Below are 27,850 nucleotides of genomic sequence, written 5' to 3' on the forward strand. Positions count from 1 at the left end.
AGTTTTGGCAATGGAAGTCTAAAGAAAAAAGTAGTCCATGAGTGTACTAGGCGTCCTTTCCTTTGAGAAAAAGTTGGCTGGGGAACAGGCGTGTGATGATATTTATTTAATCTTGTGGCCAGTACTGCATGTATTTGCTACATCAGTGTATGAGGGCTTTCTGAATCAGGTGAGCAGTCTGTAAGTCTCAAAGATTTAAAATGGCATCTGATTTACTGCAATTTAGTTGTGCAAATTGGGTATTCTATGCAAATTTGAGGATAATCCTTCCCCCACTCCATTCTCAAAAATTTATTTACATAGTTTGTTTTTATTTGAAAACTGAATATTTTCACTAAGCACTGGGAGCTGTGCAAAAGGTGTGTGTGTATGTGTGTGTGTGTGTGTGTGCACGTGTGCGCACTGTTTCGGAGAGGATTTCCGTTATCAGCATAGCAAATAGTTTTTTCTAAAAGTACAAAACTTAAATAAATCTAATGTGTTTAATCTATTATAACAACTGTTTCCCAGGTTATAATATGAACATTTTTTTCCTATTTTTGTTTTGAAATAACTCAAGCATCAGCTACATTATTTTTAAATGTCTTCATTATGTTTAATTGAATAACATTATCAATTACATTTATGAGGAGTAACAAAGGAACAGTAAAGCTAAATTTGAATAAAACATCTCTATTCTAATTTTGAAACCTAACTGGAAAAAATGTATATTATAGTACAATAAAAATGAATCAAATACATATCATCAGTGTTAGGCTGTCTCTGTTAGGAAAACATTCATCAGTGTTAAGAAAAGGTATTCAGCTGATACTGGAAAACAAAATTCTCTTAAAAACAACTGCACTTTATCATTGCAACACGGTAGATTTCTTAAAAAGCTATAGATATATACTTTGCAGGTAAAATGATCAAAATTACTTCCTGAAGTTATTTTAACAGGTTTTAAATGCTAAGTAAAATCTTAGGAAATGACTCAGGAGATAAGATTGTAAAGATTTCTTCCCGAGGATATTTTGACAACCCCTAAGGGCCGAAGAGAGATTTGTGAAATTCCTTAATATGATCCAGTGGGGAAAGGCTTGGGGTGAGAGCCAGGATTCTTGACTTCTACTCCAGCTAACAAACTAAATGGGCTTACTTAGCTCATTAACTTTCATGCTTATTTGTTCATTTGGAACAGTCTCATTGCAGACCTAATTCTATGTACTGTAGTGGGTTTGAAAATGCCATGCAGGGACTTCCCTGGTGGTCCAGTGGTTAGGACTCCGCGCTTCCACTGCAGGGGGCCCGGGTTCGATCCCTGGTCTGGGAACTAAGGTCCCACAAGCCGAGTGGCATGGCAAAAAAAAAAAAAAAGTAAAAGACTGTGCAAGATTTCTCTAGATTATCTAAACATTTCCAACCTATAATTTACAATGCTGATAATTGGTTTTACTATTATCTATATACATATATAATATATATATTTCTTTGCATGCTAAATGAATCTCCCAACTTAAGAGAGAGTTGCCATGTCATGTTCTACCGCCTGCATGGAGACCAATATTATGCTGTGCCCCAGGACTGTTGTTCAAAAGTCCTCATGGTCATAGCTAAAGAACGGACTGATTCTCTCTGAATAACCAATTGTAGACCCCGGTCCAGATGGACACACATCCCACGTCTCTGCTCCATCTGTCCAGGAGGGTGCTGAGTCTTGAGGAAAAGGCAAAGTGTGTCTGATGGTCCGGCAATCTCCAGGAATTTTCAAAGGAAGTGATGCTGTTGGAGAGGCTGCCATGGCGACTGTAGCTGGAAGGTCCAAGTCTTCCAGATAGATGGACATTTGGGTGTTTTCAGAATCATAGTTACAGCCAGAAAGGCTCGTAACTTCCCGCACATTGTCACAGCATTTCAGAGCAGGGGGCTGGTAGGCCTGGTAGGACACTTTGGTGGTGGTGGTGATTACTGTCTGCAGGGCTGGAGCAGATGGCGGGGCCGTCGTGAGGTACCTGGAGGGAAGCTCTGGGTTGTAATAAGGGCGAGCGGCCGTGGCCTGGAACTGTCCATGGTCAGTGCTCTCCCCAAGGTCAGCTTTTCCAAGAGCTGGTTTCCAGCCAGGCTGTTTACTGGTGAAATCAAAGCTTCTCTCAAAGCTGCCGTAGGAGTTGATATTGTATTGCAGTGCATTCAGATGAACCCAGTCCGTGTCATCAGGAATACTGCTGGCATCTTTATAAAGGGTGGGATAATACGGGCCTGAATTTGTGTAACCAGGGCCTGCCAATTCATAGCTGCAGGGTGGCCTAGGCAAAAAGATTCTTGGGTTTGGATATTTCTGAAAGGGTGGTACTATATCTCCTTGAAAGGCAGCTAGGTCACAGGTAGCTTTGTAAGCATCCGAGTTTGGAAAGGAAAAGCAAGGCTGCCCTGGAACAGGGAAGCCAGTGTCAGGAATTATATCAAACTCCTCTGGGTTCTCCAGGGAAGGTATGTTGCTGAAATGGCCACCGTTATCTTGATTCTCTCCTGCCTAAAGAAATGACACAAATTTTTATTTGTAAATAAAGATGTAAATTGCGTGGACACCCTCACCTGTAACGGTCGTCAACCGACCAAATAACAAGCTTTCGGTTGGTGGGCTGTGTGTTAGGAGCTCAGAAACATGATCTGAGCGCATGGTCCGGGAACTTCACAGCTTGAGCTCAGGCTTGGATTCCACGCTGCTGAATTAGGAGGGCCCGTGGTAGCCAGGCAGGGTGGGTCTCAGTGGCAGATGGTCTGTTCTCCCTATACTATGTGCATAACAGCAGAGGCTCAGGAGCCTGACGCAGACCTGGGTTCAAAACCTGACTGTCCCTCACGCACTGAACAAGTTACTTAACCTCTCTGAGCCTCAGATTCCTCACTTAAAAATGGGGCTTAAAGAGGGAGGAGATATGGGACTATATGTATACTAACACACCATTGTAAAGCAGTTATACTCCCATAAAGGTGTTAAAAAATGGGGCTTAATAACAGTAATTTCTTCTTAAGGCTTTTGTGACCAATTCACGTGTAAGACTTAAACCCTATGTGCGTGGCACATAGAAAGTGCTCAAACAAGGCCAGTGTCTCTTATCCTCCAACTAATATTCTGCCTCCTTGGCATACTGTGGTTGAACAGCCAAACTGGATCAAGTTGCCCAAAGAAATTTTATCTGTTCTATGTAAATAATGAAAAGGACCCTCTCAAAGATGCACCGTTCAGTCATTGGTATGCACCTATTTCTTTCTGTATGACCATTCGATAATTGCCCTTGTATTAGGATGTCAGCTCACATGCTCACTCTATCATTAACTGTAGAGATATTCTGCTTTTTTATCAAGAAGAAGAAGGAATTAGAAACCCTATTCAAAATGTTGATTCAATGACATTGTTAGAGGTATATAATTTTCACATAAAATGAAACCTTTTAAATTATTTTACATAATTCTCAGTGCATTTTGTGATGACGGTGAACACAGACCACAAGTGTAATGTCAGCTCCCTATTACCTCGGGTTCTCGAATTCTCTTTTTCTGGGGTTGGTAAAAAGAAGCCATTTGTCTCTTGATAGCACTTCTTCGAGCTTCTGTCTCTGATTTACTCTCTGGTCTTGGGTGATCATGAACTCCCTTGGCCTGCATTAATAAGGAGATGAATCACATTATTCCTCTGAGGGGAGCTGGCAACACTGGTCAAAAATTGAGTGTGCCTTTCCCAGTGCCCCAAGTTGTTTGTTTTTTCCAAGAGACAGGGAAAAAGATTTTTTTTTTTTTTTTTGCGGTACGCGGGCCTCTCACTGCTGTGGCCTCTCCTGTTGCGGAGCACAGGCTCTGGACGCGCAGGCTCAGCAGCCATGGCTCACGGGCCCAGCCGCCCTGCGGCATGTGGGATCTTCCCGGACTGGGGCACGAACCCGCATCCCCTGCATCGGCAGGCGGACTCTCAACCACTGCGCCACCAGGGAAGCCCGGAAAAAAATTCTTGAACAAATAAAACTGCACCAATAATAGACATCTTAAAAGATGACCTAACAGTCCTTTTGCCATATGAAAACAACTATAAGTAGGTTCACCCTCTCCCCCTTAGAGAGCACACAGTAGCTGAACTAATTCCTAGGAGCCTGGTAAGGCCCTGGGAACCCCAGCACCTATTTCTGGCCACCAGAGCTGTATCTGGTTTGGTCCAGGGCTCCTGAGATACATGGCAGGAGGTTTGGTCCCTGTGACATGATGAGAATGTCCATCACAAACTGTGGTGTCCCCCCACCTACCTGAAAAAATATTGCATTGCCATCAAGCCGCCAAAAGTTGGTTACAGGGTACCCGCTGTGCCCTCGACAGGGGATCAACTCCAAAGCAGCATGACAGTTGGGGCATGCCTTCTCTGCAAAGCCAGAGGCGAGAAATAGTAATAACAACCTGACCCCAGAGCCTCCGGAAGGAAGGAAGGGGAAATTCGCTGGGAATAGGGAACTCACGACCGCAAGGCCACCCCGTTCCTAGTCCCATAGCTCACTCTGCTGCTTCAGCCTGGCTTTGTCGCAGATGGCAGGCCGCAGCTGCAGACGGGAGCCGTCGGGCAGGGCGCAGTCCCGCGCACACACCACCACGCCCAGGCACGACTTCTTGAGGATGTGGCCGTTGTGGTTGTTGGTGTTCCGCATGGCCCAGCCGCTCAGATGGCGTTGCGCCTTCTTCTCACCACTGCGGTAGATGAGGCGCACGTAGCCGTCCGGCCACTCGCAGAAGCGGTCGAAGTGGTCTGGCTCCTGGGAAGGCGCCCAGAAGGACGGGTAGTCAAGTTCATCAAGCCCAAACCGGAGACAGCACGGCTTTAATCTTCCCCAAGCACATTAGGATAAAACTGGGTCTTTTTAATTCCAGAAACTGTGCTCTTACAAAATGTCACTCATCCTGTGTATGCCCTTCTGACAACTGGCTATAAATTGATGCTTACATAGTGCTTATATTCTAAAAGCTGTACATGTATTCGTTCATCTAGCCTTCATACTGCATACAGACAATAGGTACTATTATTATCCCCATTTAATAGAATAGTAAATGGAGACCAGAGAGCTTCATTGACTTGCCCAAGGTCACACAGCTAGTAAGACTTGGCTCTAGGATTTGAGCCCTCACAGTTTGACCCCAGAGCCTATTCTCCTTACCACTATGTTATACCACTTCTCGGTGTATTTAAATGTTACAGATATTTTCTAGTTAATCAGTAAAGCACCAGGGCAAAAAGTGATTGGAAAGTCCTATCGCTGACATACAGGTGAGCCTGTAAATACCTTTACTTCCATCCAGTGCTTTTTCTTCAAAAGCTCTTGGCTTGATACCCAGCACAACATCAGAGAGACATGAACAGTTTCCCAAATTAGCCCTCCAGGTGTACAAGGGTATTATGATGATAGCCTAACCATAAGGTAAACCCAAGCATTTGGTGGAGCCTGCTAAGCTAACCTCTTCCCAGAGCAGTATGGACTGTCATTCTACTACACAAAGAACTGCATGGCTAAAATAATGGTATATGTAAAATACTGAGCACTGCTTTACTATTCACATTTGGCGGTCCTTTGTCCATATTCTGCATTATTTATACTGCAATATGGTTCTTGTACAAACTAGGGACCATGGGCCGAACCCAGCCTGCCACTTGTTTTAGTACAGCCCACAAACTAAGAATGATTTTTATATTTTTTAATGGTTGGGCGGAAAATCAAAAGAACTACATTTTGTGACACACGAAAAGCATATGAAATTCAAACTTCGGTATCCATAAATAAAGTCGTAATGGGACATGGCCATGTACATTCGTCTATGTAGGGTCTGTGGCTGTTTTCTCACTACAGTGCAGAGCTGAGTATCTGGGACAGAGACAGTATGGCCCATAAAACCACATGATGCAGTATCTACAATCCTCACAACAACTTTGCCTCTTAGGCATCCTTCCTCTTATTTAATAGATAAGGAAGTGGAAGTTAGATGGATAACCTTCTCCAGTGGCATAGCTGGGATTTAAAAAGAAGATCTGTGGCAGCCGGGCCCCACTGACCTTCCTGGTATGATAGAGGCTCAGAAAACTATTATTACAGTAATAAGCCATGTACACCTTCTCTCCCTTCCCCCAGCCCAGGATAATTAGATCCAACATCTGCAAAGCAAAAGTATTCTTAGCTGGACAATTCAGACTTGTGTACCACGTTAGTATTGTACATTCTAACAGTAATAGGTAAATGGGCAATTTTGTTTCCAAAACCGCAGAGATATTGTTGAAATCGTTATTATTACTAATAGGCATTATTTATCTTTTCTCAGAAATATAATTGACATAAGTCAATACATTAACTTAAGGTACATCACAAATGAAATATATAATGATGTGCTAGCAACTCTAAGTTTACGCTAAATGCTATATCTTTGTGTTTAAAGTGAATATTTCAATTTAAGGACCTTAGTAACAAATAGACAGTTTTCCAGAAGAGAATATTTTGTTCGCACTCCCCTGCAAGGGTACAGACTAGACCCCCACTACCAAAGTAGTGCCACTGAAAATGAAGACACAGAGACTGCATTTTAAAATCAAAACAAGAATGGAGGACTCCTAGATTGGGTTTCATTTGCTCTAATGTCTTGGTGCAGGGGGGCACATGGGGTCACATACAGACAAGCGTGCACACACCGAACATGACAGTAGATCTGGACGACAATTTAAGATTGTTATCTAATTCCACGGCTTGATGACAGGTGAGCAACCTGAGACTAAGGCAAATTCAGGAACTGTCTCAAGGTCATACAGCTAGTTTCGCTCTTCCTCCTTTGGTTTGTCAGAGCAGGGCTAGGATCCTCTTTCTCCAGTTCTCTTTCCATAGCCCAGTGCACCTGCCTCTTTTGAGATGTCATGCGCGCGCACACACACACACACTTTCTCTCTGTTTAAGGACCAATCTCCCAGAGGAGAAATTATTCACATTTACATGGGAATTCCAGAATAATACTCATGAGAGGAACCATCCTTCCCTTATTTGGATGTGGCTCATTTCTAAAATGCAAGATTAGATTTTTTTTTCCTATGAAGATGTATGCGGACAGAAGTCAGTGAGAATGAGATGCCCTTGCTGTACTGCGGTCCACTTTCACAAAAAAGGCACAGTGTGGCTCTAAAGTAGGCAGACTTGAAAATAAACAAACTTACTGCAAATACGTACATCCCCCAAAGTACTGATCTCTCTGAGAGGCTAGACAACCTTGCTAATGAACTGTTATATGCGGCACGTAGTAGGTGCTGAATTAAGGCCAGGTCTCTTACCCCTATACCACAGCACTGCCAGGAATCTGCCTTTGCGAATGCTTCCCAGGTCGCTCCTAACTCTCCCTCCACCTATACACCCAGGACTTTAAAGTCACTTTGCAGTTTTTCCCCAAACCAGTATGACCAATTATAACTGCCCAGCTCATTCCCTGTACTAGACTCCAAACCCCTTCGTTCCGTTAAAACAAAACAAAATAAAACAAATTCACCCTAAACGGATGATGGTGATTTCCTTGTCATTAGAGAAGTAATCTCAGAAGTTGCGTCCAAAAGCCGGATTCCAGGGGCTCTCCGGGCGCCTGTGCCCTGGTTGGCATGACTAGAGAGGCCCCCCCCCCAGGAGCCGCGCTTCATCCAGGCAGCCGGGGCAGGCGTCTAATGGCCCAAGTCCTGCTGTTTAATAAGAGTCGGGTCACCGAGATTTACGGTCCTATCTCACAGTTTTGCTGCGTGAGAAGCACTGATGTCTACATTAGCCAAGATTCTCCCCTACCTTTCTCGTGGATGGCAAAGAATGGATAAGGAGAGACTCAGCGAATTATGGAGAACAGTATGGAGGTTCCTTAAAAAACTACAAATAGAACTACCATATGACCCAGCAATCCCACTACTGGGCATATACCCTGAGAAAACCAAAATTCAAAAAGAGTCATGTACCAAAATGTTCATTGCAGCTCTATTTAACAATAGCCCGGAGATGGAAACAACCTAAGTGCCCATCATCGGATGAATGGATAAAGATGATGTGGCACATATATACAATGGAATATTACTCAGCCATAAAAAGAAATGAAATTGAGCTATTTGTAATGAGGTGGATAGACCTAGAGTCTGTCATACAGAGTGAAGTAAGTCAGAAAGAGAAAGACAAATACCGTATGCTAACACACACATATATATAACACGTATATATGGAATTTAAGAAAAAAAATGTCATGAAGAACCCAGGGGTAAGACAGGAATAAAGACACAGACCTACTGGAGAACGGACTTGAGGATATGGCGAGGGGGAAGGGTGAGCTGTGACAAAGCGAGAGAGAGGCATGGACATATATACACTACCAAACGTAAGGTAGATAGCTAGTGGGAAGCAGCCACATAGCACAAGGGAGATCAGCTCGGTGCTTTGTGACCACCCGGAGGGGTGGGATAGGGAGGGTGGGAGGAAGGGAGACGCAAGAGGGAAGAGATATGGGAACATATGTATATGTATAGCTGATTCACTTTGTTATAAAGCAGAAACTAACACACCGTTGTAAAGCAATTATACCCCAATAAAGATGTTAAAAAAAAAAAAAAAGAAAGTGAAGGACGAGGTGTCCGGTTCCCGCCAGATGACCTGGAGCTTGGAGCCTGATTGACAGTTCCTGTTGCTTTCGGCGTGTTTTCTAAAAAGCGCGAGGTAAGAGCTGGGAGAAGGCACATCTCTGAACCCAGCTCTGCCATTTGTGGAGTCCTTGTACACTGGAGGACTCTCAGGGGTGTGTGTTTGGGGGTGGAGGTGAGGTCTGTCCACAGTCTCTGCAAGGACATCCCTCCTCTTTGGATGGACAGCGCCGCGCGCGCGGGGGTTTCACGCACCCGAGGCATCTGCGGGTCGTTGATGTCCCAGCTGAGCTTCATCCCGTGGGAACACGCACCGTCCGCCTGCTGCCCCGCCTCCGCCGGCATCTGGCCCTCCTCGCTGGCGCTCTCCACCCAGGATCCTGAAAGACAGAAGAAAAACAAACCAACCCAGAGGTGCCCAAGGTGATTCTCCCCCTGTCTTAGGGGAAAGTGGAGAGAGACAGAGACAGAGAGACTGATTTCGAAATCCAGAAGCGGCGAACAAGGGTTAAGGACTCGGGCGGAGCCATGTCCTTGGCCGCGGTGCTGAAAGGTCTCCCGTCGGAGCGCAGCGCGGGCGCCAGGCCGCTGCCCACACGTTTATACGGATACACCCCGTCCCTCCCCGTCCCGCCCCTCTCCGCCTTTCCTCGCTCACCCGCCAGCTCCCACGCTCCGGGCACTAGCAGGGCCTGTCATCCCCTCCCGGGCAGAACTGGGACCGGAGGGGGAGGTTGACCTGAGCCCTTGGGGTGACGGGAGACTGAAGCCAAGGCGGGCCAGGGCGGGGGGGAGGTTGGAGTGTCTCATGTAAGTTGAAAATCAGTTTTGTTTCCCTAACCGCGCCCCGCCTCTGGGATTTCGGATTGGATCTAGAGGGAGGCTTTCCAGACAGAGCCTTTCCAGCAAAGTCCCGAGAGACAATACTCCATTGCCTGGCAGCCCGGGCACCGCCTGTAAGAGCCTCGGCTGCCGCGCGCCCTAGCCTGAGTAGATGAGCGCAAGCCAGCTGGCTTTGGGCCGACCCTTTTCGGAGATTTTGTTGTAGCTGGTGCGCGTGGTCTGGAATCTGTGCTCATCCTCGGGGGTAGGTGGGGGGAGGAGGGACGTCCGAGGGAGTGCCGAAGGTCCCCGTGTGGTCGTCGGCCCAGGAGGCCGCCTGCTCCCGGGGGCTGCGGGGAGACCTGGCCCTGTGGGAAGAGAGTCCTGGAAAGCGAACCCGGAGAAGGTTGGGGAGATGAGCTAGGGGGAGGCGGAGGGGGAGGAAGGGGCTGAGTTCTGCCCCCAAACCCGTAGTTCTCTCTGCCGCCTCGGCTACTTCTGAGCCTGTTTCCTTATCTGTTTGAAAGAGGCTTTGGGGCTCAGTGAGTTCTCAATCGCCATCCACCTGAAACGACCCTTACAAAAAATAGTCTTCATCGGTATTGTCGTGAAAATACCACGACAAAATTCTATTTACACCCCTTCCGTCTGCGGAGGCTTTCTGGAGACTGGAGGAACCAGGTGAGAGCGTAGAGCGCCGTGGGCTCACCAGGGCTGAGCCCAGGCCTTCTTCACCTGTGCCTCCGTTTCATTAGGGTGATTGGAAGCGCCCAATACAAGAAACCGATTGAAGTGACTTAAGTCGCTCTTTAGCCGCTCCGGGCAGCAAGGGAAGGTGGGTTTCCGGAGTTTATTCCTTGCGCCCTTGTTCTGCGGGCTACACGCTCCAGTTCCCAGCCGTAGCCAGGGAGAAGCCGGCCTCTAAAGGCGGATCATTGTTAGAGGAGGATGCTCGCAACCTACATCGCGGCAAATCCCGAGACCTGCGGGCCCTAGACTCAGCACCGCCGAGCGCGCACCAAGGGCGCGGACTGATGCTTCTTGGGAGCCGGCCTGGAGGGCGCCCAGGCCAGCGCCCGTCGCAGGATTACAGCCTCTTCTTCTGGCGAAAGGCGGGAAAAGCAGATGCGCCCTTACAACCCCAGGAAGCGAACCTCGTCCACGCTCCGGTCCTCTTAACCTGCCTGGTCGGGGGCACAGTCAGGCTTGTTAGAAAAGTCAACCCGATAGTGAAGTTCGACTCCGAGCCGCCGACCGGCAGAGAACTCCCGAGACGGGAAAGGCCAGATTTGGGTAATTACACGAATTTTCTTCTTTCTCTGGTTTTAAGCTGGGATTTCTCCCCACCCTTCCCCCACCCCCAAGCAGAAGCGCAAAGTTCTCAAACAAGAAAGTGACTAGTTCATCCCCCAGCCTCTTCCCACCCCCTCGTCCCCAAAGTTCTCTTTGGTAGTGTCGGTCAGCGTTTCTGGTTAAAATCACTCTCACAGAGTTGCCGCGGAGGTCTGGGAGGAAAGGAGGAAACGCGTTCACTCTTTACCTACTAGTTGCGTCCACAAACTTTCATCATATTAACCGCATACCGGCCCGGCAGCCCCTGTTATTCAGTTGCTTTTTTGCGTTGTTTTGTTTTTCAAAGGTTAAAATTACGGACACTTCTCTATTTATTTATTTACAAATTGACATTTCTTTGTGAAGTTTAAGATAATGTACTCTGTAAAATGTTCTTTACATAACTTCAAAAACTAGCTTAAAATTATTTCTGAGAATTCATAGAAACTAATTTCTGGTCTTATTGTAAACATTGTTAAGACTATTTCTTGTCTCTGTAACTTTGGAATATTTCTAGAGAGTCCTTACCCTTCAAAAATATAAATAAGTACAATTTTTTTAAAAGTTAAAGCTAAATCAATTAATCAAATACTTATTTTTTCCTAATTAGATTCCGGTGGCCAAAGAAATGTCATTGTCTCCACCATATTTAGTTTGAGCAGAATTAGAATACGTATTCCAAGTTGCCCTAAAATTATGTCTGGGTAAAACATGTTAGTAAAAGAAGCTAATCAAAGTGAAAATATAACAAAATATAATAAATAAATGGTGTTGTCTGTGGTGTTATCTTTAATTTCTCCTGAATTTTTGACTGTGTTAACAACCACATAGTTTGAAAGGATATATGCTTTCCCCAAAGTCTGAAAATAATTGATTAAAACTTTTAAGCTAATATTAAGAAAACTTTAATTTTGTTTTATATTATATTCTTATTGTATTACCTGTTTTATTCTCTAAAATAGTGTGCTTTTAAACTGTATTTTGATTATTTGTCGTTATCCTTCAATTTTTCCTGCACTAATATTTGCATTGATTCAGAACACTTTATATTCACAGCTGGCTCTTCCTTGGCTAGTATTTTGAAATAGTAAAAGTCCATTAATACAAAAGCAAAGGAAAAGGGCTTTGAATTTCCTTGGTTTAGATTAAAATAGGTACATTAATGTAAGTATATTTACGTCATATTTGCCAGGAAATGGATATGATGAGTTTTGAAATAAGTATGTATTGTTTTGAATGGACTGGAGGTACAATGCAGAGATTCTGGTTATATTATGTTTTGGTTTGATGTAAACAAATATCTTCTGTAAACCTCATGACACGAAATACCCATAGCATCTACTTATAACACAAGTTGATTTTTTACAAGGAATGTTTGGATTTGAGGGGTCTTGTCTGCTTCCTTGCTTTTTAAAAGAAAACTCCAGTCCAACTTATTTTTGCCACCCTGTTCACATAACAGAACCAACCTATCAGCCTAAACCGGGCCGTAAGTACACATTCTTGTTGGATTAAAGGAAGTGGGCAGAAAACAAGCAGACTGGATGGAAATGTTTGTTTTTATTTTATTTTGACTGAGCACACCGGGGTATGTATTAAAACAAAACAACAAAACACTTCTTTTGTGATATTAGGAATAAACTCACAATTTCGGAGACTAATCTGGTTCCTATGGGGGAAAGTTCGATTTCAGTCTATAGCAGTAACAATGGATCACAACCAGCTCTACCAGCCGTTAAAGGTGGAGAGAAAACAGCCGGCTTCCGCACAGGGGACGCCTATCAGCGTAGAATTTCTCCGACAGGTTTATGTCCTTTAAGTAATCGCTTTTCCTAAGGTGCTTGTGCGTGCGCCCAGGTGGCCTGACCTTGATTGCCAGTTAACTCGCGAGCTTTTCTCGCTTCTCAAACACGGGACTCTGGTAGATTTTCAGGGGCGGGTTTATTAATTAGAGTTCCGGGGAAGCTTGGCGTCCGGGAGCCGTGGGCTCCCCGTGCTCTCGCCGCAGCGCATCCTCGCCCGCTCGGGCCTCGGACGGCGGAAGCGCGGGGGCTGAGAGCGGCGCAGCGGCGGGGCGCGTCCTGGTCCGGGTGTGCGCCCCGGGGCGGGTGCGCGGCGGCCTGTCGGGAGCCTCGGGATGCAGGAGGTGAGTGACCTCGAGCGGAGCCGGGCACCCGTCGAGCCCCGGCCTCCTCTCCGCCGTTCTAGGCGGGCGCCAGGGAGCGCGTCCGTCGGCCTCTGGGCTCGGGGCCTCGCTTGCTCGCCCAGAGACCCGGCGCCGGCTACAATCCCCGGCCGCCGCCGTGGGAAGAGCTCTTCGGGGGCCCTTGGGGCGTTTCACGTCCTCACGTTTGCTTGGAGTTTATTGGCAGCTTTCTGTGGGTGCATGAAGCAGGGTAGAAACGTGTGGTCCCTCGCTAGTAAAGCGTTCGGAGAAGGGGGAACTGAAATATTGATGTTTGAAGGCGACGAGATGATTCTTTTTTAAGTTGCTCGGGATGGGATGTTTTCCCAGCCGCTTTTCTCCCTCGCTGAGTAGAAAGTGCAATGACGTTAACCCACTCGGGGCCCCAGATCTACCCCAAGTGCTGGGACCCGCCGCCCAGGGATTGGGGTCGCGGGCTGGGAGGTGGATTGGTACCGTTAGTGATTCTACTTTTCAGCATTCACTTTACTGAATACACTGCTGGTGGGAAAAAAAAACAAGTATGGATTTTGGTGTTTGAATTCATCCTGTTTTTCATATTTATAATGGTATTGTAAAATATGCTGACATTTAAGGATTGTGGTCAAGTACATATAGGACCGTTAGCCCAAGCTAGATTTTTTTTAAACCTCTTTGGAAGAGGTTAATAAAATTTTTTAAAATTCTTTGATTTTGGGGATGAAGTGAGCAGATGAGATGCTGTTCTTTAGCATGTTTGTGAAAACGAGGTTGGTAGATCCATGGATTACTTCTTGAAGAAAACGTGTAACAACCCATTACTCAATGTTTTGTAAATTTTCTTGTTGTTGCTGTTCAATCCTTGAAGTTTCAGTTTTAAGTCCTAGAGTCACTTTTTTTTTTTTTTTTTTTTTTTTGCGGTACGCGGGCCTCTCACTGTTGTGGCCTCTCCCGCTGCGGAGCACAGGCTCCGGACGCGCAGGCTCAGCGGCCATGGCTCACGGGCCCAGCCGCTCCGCGGCATGTGGGATCCTCCCAGACCGGGGCACGAACCCCTGTCCCCTGCATCGGCAGGCGGACTCTCAACCACTGAGCCACCAGGGAAGCCCTAGAGTCACATTTAAAATTCATATAAGTCAGGAACATAAAGCTTAAACTCATGACTGGGCTTGAAACGCACTCTGAAAAACTTTATTTTCCAAGCTCTCATTCTAAAAACCGCTCATTAATTCAAAGTCTTTTTTATAGTTGCCATTATAGAGTTTAAATTTATTTTTTGTAATCATTTATTACAGTGATGTTTGCTTCTTGTAATAGTTTGTATTTGTCAGAGGCAGTGTTAAAGAAGGTTGGATAAAGCTTTTGGTGTTTTTATTATTATTATTTTTTGGTGTTTTTTTTAAGGTAGTGTCTTAGATCTATAATCACTGGCATGAATGAACAAAAAGCTTTGTTCAGGAAAACAATATGAACCTTTATTTTAAAACTTAATGCATTTCTTTGAAATAAAATTTTTTAAAAAATCTTTTTGTACACAGGAGAAGGAAGTTCCTTTGCAGTCTGTTCAGGAAAAGGATGGGAGCGGCATGGCACAGGATGCTTTCTATGTAAAGATCAAGTTTGTATTCTTTGTGTGCTCTCTCTCGTTCTGGGTTTCCTGGGCTGTCAGCATACTTTTTCCTCCAGTTGCTCAACAAGAGGCAGAAGAATCCTCTTCTCCTTCTTCCCTAATCTCTCACATCCAGTTTATCACCACGTCTTGTCAATTTTGCCTTTGATTACCCTACTAATATCCTAATCTATTTTGTACTTAGCACTGTTCTAGGTGGAGATAGACAGTATTGAACAAAACAGACACAATTCTTGCTTTCATAGAGCTTTCAGCCTGGAAGAGAGTCAGAGACAGATTAGGAACAAAATAAGGTAGTAGGAAGAAAAGGAACGGGGTGTTGTGATGGAGAATAATTGCTGGGGGAGGGAGGCAGTTGACTAACTTTAGGTCCTGGAAGACCTACTTGAAAAGATGATACTGAAGCTGAGATCTGAGGGGTGACAAGGAGCCAGAATGGTAAGTGGTGGGGAGAAGCAGTCGAGGCATAGAACAGCCAGTGCAAAGGCCCTGAGGCACGGAAGAGCTTGACTTATTCTAGGACTCAGCAGGGCAGTCAGGCAGGAGAAGCTGACAGAGATCAAATCGTGCAGAGCCTTGCAGACCAAGGCAAAGCGTTTGGATTTGTTCTGAGTATAGAGAAGCCAGGCAGAGTTTTAAGTAGGAAGAAGCCTGAACTGCTGAGTCAGAGAATCTGAGTGTGAGTCTCAGCTGTGTGATCTCATACAGCCTTGCTATTATTATCCCCAGATAAAGAGTCTAACGGCCAGATTGGTGGTGAGGATTAACACCTGCAGAACACTTAACCCACTTGGCTCAAAAAAGCTTACTGTATGGCAACTTAAAAAACCTGTTTAAATGTTTCGTTTCAAATGCTGTCTCATTATTTAAATCAATACTAAGAAAAAGTGGAATTTCAGGCTGTATGTAGTAAAATGACTCCTTATGAAAAGAATACTGTAATTTAGCCTGTAGAACTGGACTGCATTTTAAAAATATCTTTTGTAGCACAGATATTTAAGAATGTATCTGTTATTCAAAAATATATATACACATACACACTTAGAAATAGGTCTTAACAAGCTTTCAGGCAGAAAAGTTCAATTTCATTCATCATGGCAATTTGCATATTAATTGCCTTTAACTGTAATTATTACTGTTGAATCCATTTTCTTCTATTATGATCATTTATGTAACTTAATGAGTGATAATAGGCTTGAATTTTATAGTGTTTAGAATTTCTAACATTACTGAGGATAAAGTCTTTACCCACAGATACCTGTAATTCAGGTGTAGTTTTCCTTAAGTCAGCGGTTCTCGAAGTTGAGCATGATGAGAATCACCTGACGGCCCTGCTCCCAGAGTTTGACTCCTACCAAGTCCCCAGGTGATGCCCATGCTGCTGGTGGTCCAGGAGCCGCATTTTGCCAACTACTGTCTTAAGACAACAAAATCATTGTCTACGTGATTACTGTTCAAGATATAACTCTCTATATTTACCTTCTATTTCTGCACTGAATTATTATTAATAATGATAGAAATATTACTGTGAAATAAATGTTCTTGGGGAAAAATAGTAATTTTCATACTATCAACTTTCCAGCTTCAGTCACTTATTACTAATGCATTGCATGATGAAGGATTTCAGAAAATAAAAGAATATTTTCGACAGAGAGAGCGCCACGTTCCTCAAAAATATAATAATCTTTTGTTACACCATCTTGACAGATCAATAAATAAGGCAAGTGAGTTGTTTTTTTGGTCTGTAACCAGAATGCCAGTGTGTAACTATATGTAAGGTTTTTAACTTAGTGTGGTCCAATCCCAAGGAGCTGGATAAAAATGAATTTCTGTGTGCTTCGCTGTTGCTGAAATGTGTTCAGCGATTCTTCATTGATGGCCTCAGAGAAGATGAGCCTTTGCTCATTCAGCAGGGACTGATCCCAAAGATAAGTGTCATCTTTTCATTTTGTACGGATTAAAAAACTAGAGAGGATTCAGTTGCCTAGTTTGGTATTTTATGTTCCTTTGAAATCAAATTTGAAAAGGAATCGGCACCAGTGCTTGTTGCCTACATCCAATCAAAAATTAAGTTCCACATATGTTTCCTGATGTATGGGGTGGGCAGGGCGCTTTGGGGAGCGTACGGGAACAAGTCGGATACAGCCCTCTCCTCCCTTCGACAAGCCAATGCAGTAATAGTATGTTTATTATTAGTGAATTTAACTTGGAGATATAGGATGGAGAGAGTGGACTGTTACACACTCCCCTATAACTATGTTAATAAACTTTATCAACAACATTGGACCTGGATAAATGATCAAATACTTCCCCTAGCCACAGCCCACTTTCCAACTTTCTAAAATCCTAGCTGAGTCTGAAAAAAATGCCAAAATACGTTTTGCTTATTCTAAGTCACCCCAGTTACGCAATTCTGACCTGTTCTTAATGAATCAGGAGGTAACATCATGCGTGCCTTAATAATGGCATCTGGAAGCAAAGCAGAGTTTGCAAAGTCTCTTGCTGCATTTCTCTTTTTTCATGATAAGATTTGCAGCCCTGTGATTGATTATTGGTGAGAACATGAGGGCAGAAGGGTGAGCTGGCCGCCATTAAATCTCTGATTTACCCCCTGGACTTTAGTACCTGAAGTTTATCAAGATCAGGTTGGGCAAAGGAAATGTCTCTGTCCTTTTTCACTTTAAAATGCCTCTGATTATGGGGCTGCCCCTCCATGGGGGAGAGAGAGTAAACTCCAGGCTTTCCTAACTTCTCTCAGGAACTTTAAAAAGTGTTTGCGGCTAGGGTAGGGGGTGGGTGGGAGTGTAAGTCTCAGGGCTGTATTTATGCAAGCCATGTCTATTTCATTTTGAATTATATATTTCATTTAGCCCCGTCTAACTCCCTGATACACTTAGGCAGATAACAGGAAGCAGGGAAAAAGAGCAAAAACTCCAAAGGAAATGGGGCAGGGATGTCCCAGGGGTACTTTGGAGGCTTAAGCTGATTTGGGGGGATGAATTGGGATCTGCTCCAAACTGAAATTCCTTTTGAGGCTTAAGAATGCCATCCCAAGGTTGAAAGTGTCAGATCAAGTCTCCACTGGAATTTTGAAACCAAACAGGAATTTCCACATCCCACTGGAATTCTAGCTGGTGATGGAAACGCCATAGCCATAATTTAAACACACAAATTAAACACATTCTAAAGCACGTACTATTAATTCATGTAGGTTTTGGCCAAGGAGAGTAGGTTGATATTATCAAAGTGGATGGGATACAAGATTTTACACTTCAAAAGCCCACTGTGTTTGCAGGCTCAACATGAAGTGTGCTGGGAAGTTATTCTCCATAGAATAAGAATTTCCTACAGAAAGGAACATATTTGGCCCTGTACTTGAAGATCCAGAAGGATTAACTTGTCCTCTACCATATGCTTAATGAGTAACAGCTATTGCATCTGTCAGTAACCATCTGGCTTCTGGCAATGACGCAGCTGTGAGGGCAGCTGGTATATGGGTTACCATGTATGATCACGGCACATAAATGACTTCAGAGTGACCTCCTAGTACAAGTCTTGATCAAGTAATGTGGTATTTTCCCCACTTCTCTGAATCTATACTCGGCCAGTGTACTTTGGTGGGCTAGGAGGGGCACAGGATTTGGGGGCATAAATAGAATAGTGACAGAAATGTATTTAAAAGCATAGAATTTTGAGTATGAACATGGGGAGGGAGGAAATGTCACCTTAGCGGTGAGTTTTGCTGTGTAGAGGGACATTTCTTCCCTCGGGCTGTTGGAGAAAGGTTTGCTTCAGGAGGTGGATGATTCAATCAAATGTAAATATTTGTCTGATTTGAGATAAAAGAAACATTGCCTAGTGACTTCCAAACCTTGCTGTACCTTAGAATCACCTGGAGACGCGCTGTGTGGGTCCCATCACCAGAGATTCTGATTTTCTGGATCCATGACGGGTCCCACGCATCAAGCTCCCCACGTTTTCCTAACGTGCAGCCAAGATGGAGAGCCGATGGGTTTGTCCATGGTCTTCAGCTGGTACCTTGGGTTCTTGGCTATAAAGTGGACAAAGTTTCCAAGGCCCCACTCCTATAGGAGTTGCTCATCACAAACTCATGTCACTAACTTCTTGGTCAACTGATGACTTCTAACTAGGATTTTTTTTCTTTTTTTTTTTTTTTTTTTGTTAAGAGTGACTAACCTCAAAAAAGACGGTCCAAAGATGGCCTTCGCTTTATTGAATAAGTATGTTCTAGGAAGGTTTATATAAGTTAATTTTAAATCACACCAGTTCTAGCAATGTAATATGAACTTGGATATATGTTCCTATGGGGGAAAAATCTCCAATTAGCTGGAAGCTTTTGACAAAAGGAAGGTGGCCAGGCCTGAGGCATGTGTACTGTACTAGCATACTTCTGGAGCACTTTCTAGAATCTGCACGTCCTTTGGTATTTGATGACTTGTTTTCTACAGCCTCCCAGGTAACAGGAATTTCTCCTGTGTAGACAAGGCTCATTTATCTCTTAACCACTCACTGCCCCCTTTACAAGCCTTTCTAGTGTTGATGATCCTGGCAAAGTCTCCAGTTCTTGCTGGTATGTGAGAACTTGTTGCAATTCTGTAGCAGTCTGATTCCATTCTGGAGTGTTCTAGATGGGGCCCTCAGAACCAGCCCTAAGTGAAATGGAAAAGGGTCTTTAAAATTATAGAACTCTGTTGTGAAATTTTATCGAATGAGCAGTAGCTATTCAGTCATAGAGGTTGCATCAGTGTTTCTTCTCTTGTGTACATGGTTTCCTGGTTTGAAAGAACAACAGGATTTCTGACCATGCCAGACCTAGCCTCGGACATATATCTGATTAATGTGACGGAAGACTTTTTTGACACAGCCTTGGTAAGGATGAGGTTGGATGCTTTACTGAGCAGATACCATTGGTAATTTGTAGGAATCTTCAAGTTGTTCATAAAACTTGTGTTTTTCTAAGATGTGGGTTTTACTAAAAGACTCTCATATTTTATTATTAGAAATATTATATGAAATAGTAACAAATGTATATAACCAATGTTATAGAAAAATGAGGTGATTTATTTTCAAATATATTGTTCACCTGATTGGAGGTGATAGGCTGATTTTAATAAAGTAATTGAAAGTCAAATAGGATTTCTCTAAATTTTTTTTCTACTGTAGTTAAAGTCAACTCCTGCCTGTTAGAGAATTATCAGCATAGCACATTAATGTTATAGATTATAATGCTTTTTAAAAATAATACGAGCTTCACTTTTTTCTTTCTTTTTATTAGATTATTTCCAGAACTAGTAGTAAAGGTAAGTGTATTATTTACTACAAATTGGCTGTTATTAATAGAATATTAATACCTTTCATTAATAGAAATTCCTGTTTAGAGAAAAGAATATTTATCTAAATGATATATAAAAGTGAAGTCGGTTTAACTATTATATTTGCATTAATTGGCCATCTTATGGTATTCAGATTGTGATGCTGAAATGAATTTTGTTGGAAAGTGTGTCTCATTTGCCTGCGATGAGTCTTTATTTAGCTGCTCCTGCCACCGTTTGGCCATTTAGCTCCAATCAGGGATGGAGAGCCACTTCCGTCATTCCAGAACAGCAAAAGTTAGCTATTACTGATTTAACTTGGAGCCAATTCTCATGCCTTTCTCTGTCTTTCAGGAGCTCAAAAGGTAGACAGTTTGGAGGTTAGGGCGATGATGTTGTTCAGTGTGGCTCCTGTTAAAGGTAACCCAACAAACCCTTTGAATTATGAAACTGTAGATTCCAAGATGCACAGAAATCGGGGCCATCTTAAAATGCATATGTCTGCTCCCTATTGTCCATCTTTTTATTTTTCTTTTGAAAAGCTGTTATTAAATTGACACTACATTCTACAGTGGATGGTATCTTGTAAACTGAGGACATTTAGTACTAGAAGCTTAAGTGTGATGGTGCTTGGTTGATTTTTAAAAAGAGTTCTCCATAATCTAAGTCAGCAGATCCAAATACTTGCAAGTCAGTTTTTTCTGGACTTCATAAGTGATAGTTCCTGTCTCTAAAGTTGGTTGATAAAATACCCAGTGGTAAAAACTACTTTGAATTTTGTAATTTTTAAAAATAAACTTGATCGATTTACAACAGTGTGTGTACACTGCATATTTGAAAAAAAATACATATGAGAGAGATCTGTTGATGCTGTAGCTGTTGCTTGGACCACTTAATAGGTTCATATAGTCCCTGCAATCACTTCATTGTCCCAAATGGAGGAAACACTGCTCTAGGTGACTGTATTAGTCAGCTCATGCTGCCATAACAAAATACTATGGGCTGAGTGGCTTAAACAACAAACTTATTTTCTCACAGTTCCTGGCTTGCAGAAAGCCACCTTCTTGCTGTGTCTTCACATGGGTAGAGAATAGGCTGCTCTCTGGCATCCTGTAAAGGCACTAATCTCATTATGAGGGCTCCACCCTCATGACCTCACCTTACTGTATATGTTTCATTTTTATGATTCCTTTGTTTTGTGCTTTGCTATATGGATTATATTTTCTTTCACTATTTGCTCCTCTCTAGTGATTTGAATGGCTTATGTCCTAGTTTTATTCTTCTGGTTGTTACTCTTAATTTAATTATCAACATCAACATGAGAGTGCCAAAATGATAGCACCTATTTCTTCTTTATATATGGCAAGGAATTCAACATGTTTTTATTCCTCCTCCATTTTCTACCCAGATTTATTTAATTTAATCCAGGGTTTTAGTCCTGTATTATATATATATATATATATATATGTCTTTGGAAATAGTATTTGCTCTTTGCCTTGTATTGCAACCTTATTTACAGTAGTTATTTAGGGCTCACTACCAGCTTGTTTATGGCCTGATGTTCTCATTCTTGAGTTCTTTATTCTGCTTTGTCTCCATCTGCTGTAATACATTTTGAAGAGGTTATTAGGGTATGTGGGTGGAACATGGTCAGTGCTTTTTATCATTTAAGAGTGTTCCTGTGGCTTTTATCCAATATAACTCTTGCTTTGCAGAGTCCAGAGTCTCCCCTCAAAACTGTTTCACTGTCTTACATTGAGTGTTGTGAGCACATGTGCACACGTGTTGTTTTATGTGGTTCTTCATGAGTTGTTTTGAAATCAGATCTTACTTTAGCTTGGGAAATTTTATTCTTTGATCATTTTATCAGTTAGAGCAGGGCTTCTCAACTTTGGCAATATTGGCATTTTGGTCGGGTTGGATGATTCTTTGGGGGGGCTGTCCTGTACATTATAGAATGTTTAGCAGCATCCCTGGCCTTGACCCACTAGACGTCAATAGCAGTCCCTACTACTCCCCCAGTTGTGACAACATCTCCAAATATTGCAAGAATGCCATAGGGGAGGAAAAATCACCTCTAGTTGAAAACTGCTGAGTTAAAGTGCTTTCAGTGTATGTAACAGGATATCTAGTTCAAACAGTCTTAAGTGCTAAAGATGACTTAATTTGCTGAAGGAACTAAAAAGTCAGAGACAGGAAGTTTCAGGAGCAGTTTGGCTGTAGCTAGGCTCTTTCTTGCAGTTCTTTCTATTTTGCCTCCTCTGAGTCTTGTCTTTGAGCTCAAGTTGGTCTCCCTTGGTGGTTGCAAGATGGCGGCCAGCAACCAGAGCCGTGCTTCCTGGTTCACATCTGGGGGAGAAATGTTCACTTTCCTCAAGCGGCAGAAGAAAGCCCTAGCTTGGCTCTGCTTGTGTCCCCCCACCTCCACCCCCTTAATGAACCGATCACTGTGAAAAGATGAATGGGATGCCCCTGCATCGTTTAAGCCAATGAGGATCCACCCCTGGAGCTAGTTAGTCCCACCCAAGAGCATAACTGTTACATCAGAGAGGAGGTGGGAAAGGATGATGACAGTTACTCTTTCTATTCTCTTCTCTTTCTAAGATTATCTATTATTCATCCATTGCATCTTTTTTTTTGTCTTCACATCTTTTTCCCACTCTTTTTTTCCTGTGTATTTTGAGAGCAATTGCTACTTTTTTTCTTGGAAGCCGATGCTTTAATTCTGCTCTCGTTGCTTCCGCTATGGACTTCAGTTCTGCTCTCACATCTTTGCTTCCTTGAAACCCGTGGGTGGTGGTGATCTACCTCTGCTCTCAGATTCATTCCTCTCTGCCTTCCTCTCTACTTTGCATAGAACAGTTTCCTAGGCTTTTTAACCAACTGGTTGCCTGCCAGGTTTAGCGAATGACAGGAAATTGGAGGTAGGAAGGCCATTTCTCCCGCTCCCTTCTGCTGAGGTGCTATCTCTGGGAGTGACTGCATAGTTCCCGGGACTCTGGCTTATTTGTGGCTACAGCATTTGCTAGGTGACCGTCATTCCCAGGGTCTGGTAATACCACTTCCTCCCCGTGGCTTTGCAGGGATGTATAGGGGGTGGTAGTGGCTACCTATGTGTTTGTAACTAATTCCCTGTATTAAATTCTCTCAGACTGAAATATCTAGAATGGCTTAGATTTTCCTATTACTTATTTCTTTCTCACTTCTGTGTTCATCTTATACTGTTGCCTTCTCTTACAAATCTAATTTTTTATTTCATAGAATTCACATTCTTTTGAATTTTGAGATGATAAACCAGATGCTTCCCAGCTTTTCTATCATTTTTTATTTCCTGAAGTAAGCATTTTTCAAAGTCACTTTTTTGCTACCTCTTAACTTATTATGCTCCTTCCTTTTGCATAGGGCTATGTTTGTTAGTTTCTCTTTACTACTCTTTAAGTGAAAGGGTCGAATGACATCTGATACTTGCTGGTTAACAGAGTGCATAAATGTCTCTAGGGTCCCCTGCTGTCCACCTGGGTCACCTGGGCTCTGTTACAATCTCTCTCTCAAGTTCTAAGCCGGCAGGCAAGTTTTGGGCTCAGCCCCTGGCTGTGTTTCTTGTTTCCAGAAATCATTCAGCAGTATCAATGTGGCTTTTTTGGACTGAGGAGGAATATTTTTAAAATTTCTACTCTCTGATTTGGATTCCCACAATTTCATGAGTTTTATGGGGATTAAAAAGTATGCAGTGTGTGGTTAAAAGAAAAAAAATTCACATATCCAAATTACACCTCTGAACCTATCAAAGTAATGTTAGGACTTTACCATGAGTTTTTGCAGTGTACACTACCACTGTCATATCTAAACACAATATGCATAAATGAAATAATAAAGGTTTTTTTGTTTAATAAGCATAAAGCATTACCACATACCTTGTTTTGTTACTACGTTCTGACGTAAGTAGCCATTGAAGTTTCTATGATTAAGCTAGTTAACAAAGACCAACGCTTTACTTGAAAATTCTTGCTTCTGTTAGCATAAGACCATTATAAAATTTTTCTTTCTATAAAATACACAAATGTAAGAAATGCACAGAAACAGTGGGAATGTGTGTGCAGGAGCTGCCCTTGCACATCGTTCATTCTGGACAAAAAAGTAGCTTTGCCTGAGATGCAGCGATCACAGACAGTCACACTTTGCACGCACTGCTGCTGTTTACCTCAGTGGGCGTCTATGCCGTGCAAATCGACTGTGGCCTGGGGGGTCTGTAGATCTTGAAGCAGGCTGTGATTTGTCCCTTGCTCAGACTACATCATTTCTGAAATGTTTACTGCCCGTGGCTGTTCTTCCTGCTATGTAGGAGTCCTTTCCTTATTCTTTTTTAGCGTCAGTTTGATTCTTTGAAAATTCTGCTTTCAGGGAAAAGTCAGATGTTGGGTTCCTTCATATTTACCTTAGGATTTCTGGTGACCGAAGAGAGTATAAATCGTTTGATCCAGCAGGAGGTGAGTTGCAAATAGTGCTGTTAGCAGTTGCCCTGGACCCCGTGGAGAAGCTCGTGCCCAGGTCTCCGTTTTCTTTCTTCCTTGTGAAAACCTTCCCCAACTCCCAACAGGCACTGAGGACCTTGAACTTCCTTCTGCAAGCTGTACCTCGGGAGGAGAGAAAACAACTTGTCTTGTCGGAAGGCTCGTGTCGTCTTATGTACGTGACCTTGGCCTGATTAGGTGGTGATGTAAGGGCAAAATCTTTCCGGATTGTGGCACCTCAGTCTTCGTTCTCCTTGGGTGTTTGGGGTTGTTGGGTTGTTTTTTTTTCCCCCATCAAATTTGTGCGGTGAAATGCTTTCTCAGGCTATAGATTATTTTTCATTGTGAATGTGAACCGGATTAGTGACTCATGGGAGAATGTTAAGAGTACAGACTGTGGTGCCAGACCTCAGGCTCCAAATCCTAGTTTGGCCACTTATGCTGGTCGCTCCTCTAGAGCACAGTCTTAGCTCACTACACCTCAGTCTACTCATCTGTAAAATGGAGTCAACGTTAACGCTGATCAATAGTTATTGCACAGGTCGAATCAGGCAATCCATTGAAAGCCATTAGCACATTACCTGGTAGAGAGCGAATGCTCAAAGGTTACCAGCTCTTACCTATATCAATAGGGCATGTATAGCTTTTCAAGGGATGGATTTGGGGGTTTTTGGTGACCCACTCACAATTATGTAGTTCCTGGGACATAGAAATTTGGAGAGAAGGTTGTAGTGTGTGACCATGGGAAGCACAACACCAGCACCCTGTTTTGAAATCTGAACCTAAACCTGTGACTGTGTGCTGACCACCAACCAGCGTCGGTGACATCCCTGTGGCACACCGTCATTCGAGGGACATGCAGCCATGACTAGCAGGAGGCAGGGTGACCCAGTTTATCATAGTGTAGACCTGAAAGACGTGATTGGTGAGCATGGAGCTCATGTTTGTCCATTTAATTTGTCTTTGCAGGACGCAGTGTTTTCTCTTAATTTTTCCTACAAAATATTCATTGAATAGATTAGTTAATCATTACCCTTAGTGGTGTACTTAGATCTGGAGAGAAGCTGACCTGATGTTTGCTCCTAAGTCTTCAAACTAATGCAGTGGTCCTGCCTTACTGTTTGAGTGTTCTAGTCTAGTTCTGAGTGTTCCGCACTTCAAGTCAAATGTGAACTCTGCAAACATAAAAGTAAGCAGAACTCTCAGTGGTGCTGTTCTAAGGCTTCTATTTAATTGTGACAAATCAATCCATTCATTATGAGAAACTGAACTACTACAAGATTTCTTAAATCCATTCTTTAGCGTGAGAGTTATTTCAGATATTAAAAAATCAACATCAACACTTGTTAGCACTTAACTGAAATTCTTATGTGAATATGCAATATGGGAGTCTGTGTTAATTACAATAATGTGATAACTTAATCCCATTACATCTCTAACTTAAATTTATCAGTTTTTAAAGTAAGTTCCAAAAGCTTATAGGAAAGACCTACAGCACCTACTGTATCATTTCTTCCAGGTGTCAAACTATGTATAAAAAAAAAAGAAAAAGAAAAAGAGGGTATGCATCCTCACAGGCTGGTGAGGTGACTGTAAAATTCCAGGATCTTAGCATTTGATGAAGCCTCAGAGATCATCAAATTATAATTCACTTTACAGAGGGAGAAATAGAACCTCAGAATGTACAGTAGTAGCTCTAGCTTCTTTGTAAAAAGTATATGTAAGTCATTAATATATAAACTTGACAATTTTTCCAAAAAATATATTTGTGACATTGAGGAAATTTTGGCAATGAATTTGAAATACTTTCAAAAATGTACATCTTGGATTAAAATTTTAATGCCAATATAGTAGAGTTTTACTTATGTTCATCTCAGTAAAATGAAATTTATCTAAATGTTTCAGGAAAGACCTTGCAAGGACAATCTTGACTGTGGGTGGTAAGAAGTATTAAGAATTTTAAATGTTAGAATGTTAACTATTGGACATTGGGGGTTTTATGGGCATCTTGGAACTATGGGGAATAAGTTACGGTCAAATTAAAAAGAGAAGTTAGGATTTTTATATTTAATTTATGATGAAAGAGTTAAGCATGCTAAATCCATAAAGAATTATTAATGAATATTCCTTTACTCACCAATGAGCGTAGTCAAATTTGATCCTTTTTCCACATTTGCTTCAAATCCTTTTTTAAATAAATCAGAGTTACAGGTAAAGCCCCTGTGTCCAGATCCCCATCCAATTCCCCTCGCCATTCGTAGAGGTGATCCTTTGACTTGGATTTGTTTTTCATTTCCAAGAATATTTTTGTACTTTTATGCTATGTATTCACAAGCAACATACGTTATTGTTTTTGCAAATTTAAGTTTGTGTATCCAGCTGCAACCTGCTTTTTACCTTTAAAATTGTTTGAAATCTAAACATGTCGATACGTGTAGTTTTGTTTATCTGCTGTGAAATACTACGGTTTCTTAGGATTTTATTTTTATAGATGTATTTAAGGCTGGATAAAGCTGCTTTTTAAACAATTGAGGTATAGTTGATGTATACTATTATATAAGTTACAGGTGGACAATATAGTGATTCACAATTTTTAAAGGTTATACTCAATTTACAGTTATTATAAAATGTTTGCTGTATTCCCCATGTTGTACAATATATCCTTGTAGCTTATTTTATGCCTAATACTTTGTGCCTCTTACTCCCCCACTTCTATCTTGCCCCTCCCCCCCAGGGGTAACCACTAGTTTGTTCTATCTGTGAGTCTTGGACAAAGTTGCTTTTGATGAATGTTTTAATATATCTAAAATATAAATTGCAGAAATATCATTTTTTAAAAATTTGTTGTATACTGACCTATCATTTGGATTTCCCCCTACTATTTCTTACAGATGAATTTAAATGATTGTAATTGCTCCAGGATATGTCTTTCTGCTTATAACTATAAGACACAATCTAGTCTTCTAAGATGGACCTTCTTAGAGCAAATGCTGACCTGTGGAACTCAGTTTTTCTTTTGCTCTGTGCCCAGAATTATCCATGTCTGCCGTATGTTTAATCTCTAGATTATGACCAGCAGGTGGCTCTTTGTGAAGCATTGTGTAGACTGACCATGAAAAAATCAAGGGAAGACTTTGTCCATCAGTGGTTTGAAGATGATACCATTGCTGAGGCTTTCAAAGAAATTAAAGATCGAGAATTTGAGACGGTGAGATTCTTGGTCGTGAAAATTCCATTTAATCAATATTTATGAAGCATCCTTTCAGCGCCTTCCTGTACGTTGGGCTCAGGGGAGGATTTTTTTCTTAAATGTGATTAGGTCGCCATTCTTAAACTTCCTGTTTCCCACTTATGTGAAATAACTTGAGGGTAATAGAAACAGAATATTTGTGGACCAGATACCAGCATACA

At 42.5% G+C, this 27,850-nt stretch overlaps 3 protein-coding genes across 3 annotated transcripts in view; 2 read left to right on the top strand and 1 right to left on the bottom strand.

Moving 5' to 3' along the window:
* Positions 1-1,540: 1,540 nt before the first annotated feature.
* GCM2 (glial cells missing transcription factor 2) lies at positions 1,541-8,992 on the bottom strand (the record flags this gene model as incomplete). The annotated part of the gene is made up of 5 exons (XM_079933504.1): positions 1,541-2,512; positions 3,517-3,642; positions 4,278-4,390; positions 4,523-4,775; positions 8,903-8,992. 5 exons carry the CDS (start codon positions 8,990-8,992, stop codon positions 1,571-1,573), a joined length of 1,524 nt encoding a protein of 507 aa, XP_079789630.1. The 3' UTR covers positions 1,541-1,570.
* A 7,583-nt stretch (positions 8,993-16,575) lies between these two features.
* On the top strand, positions 16,576-27,549 carry LOC307193017 (synaptonemal complex protein 2-like). The gene is made up of 3 exons (XM_079934418.1): positions 16,576-19,485; positions 19,892-19,916; positions 24,330-27,549. The coding sequence occupies exons 1-3, from the start codon at positions 19,381-19,383 to the stop codon at positions 24,428-24,430; spliced, it is 231 nt and encodes a 76-aa protein (XP_079790544.1). The 5' UTR covers positions 16,576-19,380; the 3' UTR covers positions 24,431-27,549.
* Positions 24,334-27,850, top strand: part of LOC307193016 (synaptonemal complex protein 2-like) — a 57,848-nt gene continuing 54,331 nt past the window's right edge. Inside the window, exons 1-2 of the mRNA XM_079934417.1 lie at positions 24,334-24,415; positions 27,505-27,647. Coding sequence (XP_079790543.1) covers positions 27,552-27,647 — 96 coding nt within the window. The 5' untranslated portion in view covers positions 24,334-24,415; positions 27,505-27,551. The remainder of the gene's footprint in view (positions 24,416-27,504; positions 27,648-27,850) is intronic.

The sequence above is a fragment of the Stenella coeruleoalba genome (genome assembly GCF_951394435.1).
Source record: "Stenella coeruleoalba genome assembly, chromosome: 10".
In the NCBI taxonomy this organism is placed as follows: Eukaryota; Metazoa; Chordata; class Mammalia; order Artiodactyla; family Delphinidae; genus Stenella; species Stenella coeruleoalba.

Excerpts from the sequence above, each read along its gene's own strand:
- LOC307193017 (XM_079934418.1), top strand. The coding sequence starts at position 19,381 with ATGGTTTCCTGGTTTGAAAGAACAACAGGATTTCTGACCATGCCAGAC. Across the intron at positions 19,486-19,891 it reads ACTTTTTTGACACAGCCTTG|ATTATTTCCAGAACTAGTAG; the intron begins GTAAGGATGAGG and ends TCTTTTTATTAG. Across the intron at positions 19,917-24,329 it reads TTCCAGAACTAGTAGTAAAG|GGAAAAGTCAGATGTTGGGT; the intron begins GTAAGTGTATTA and ends TTCTGCTTTCAG.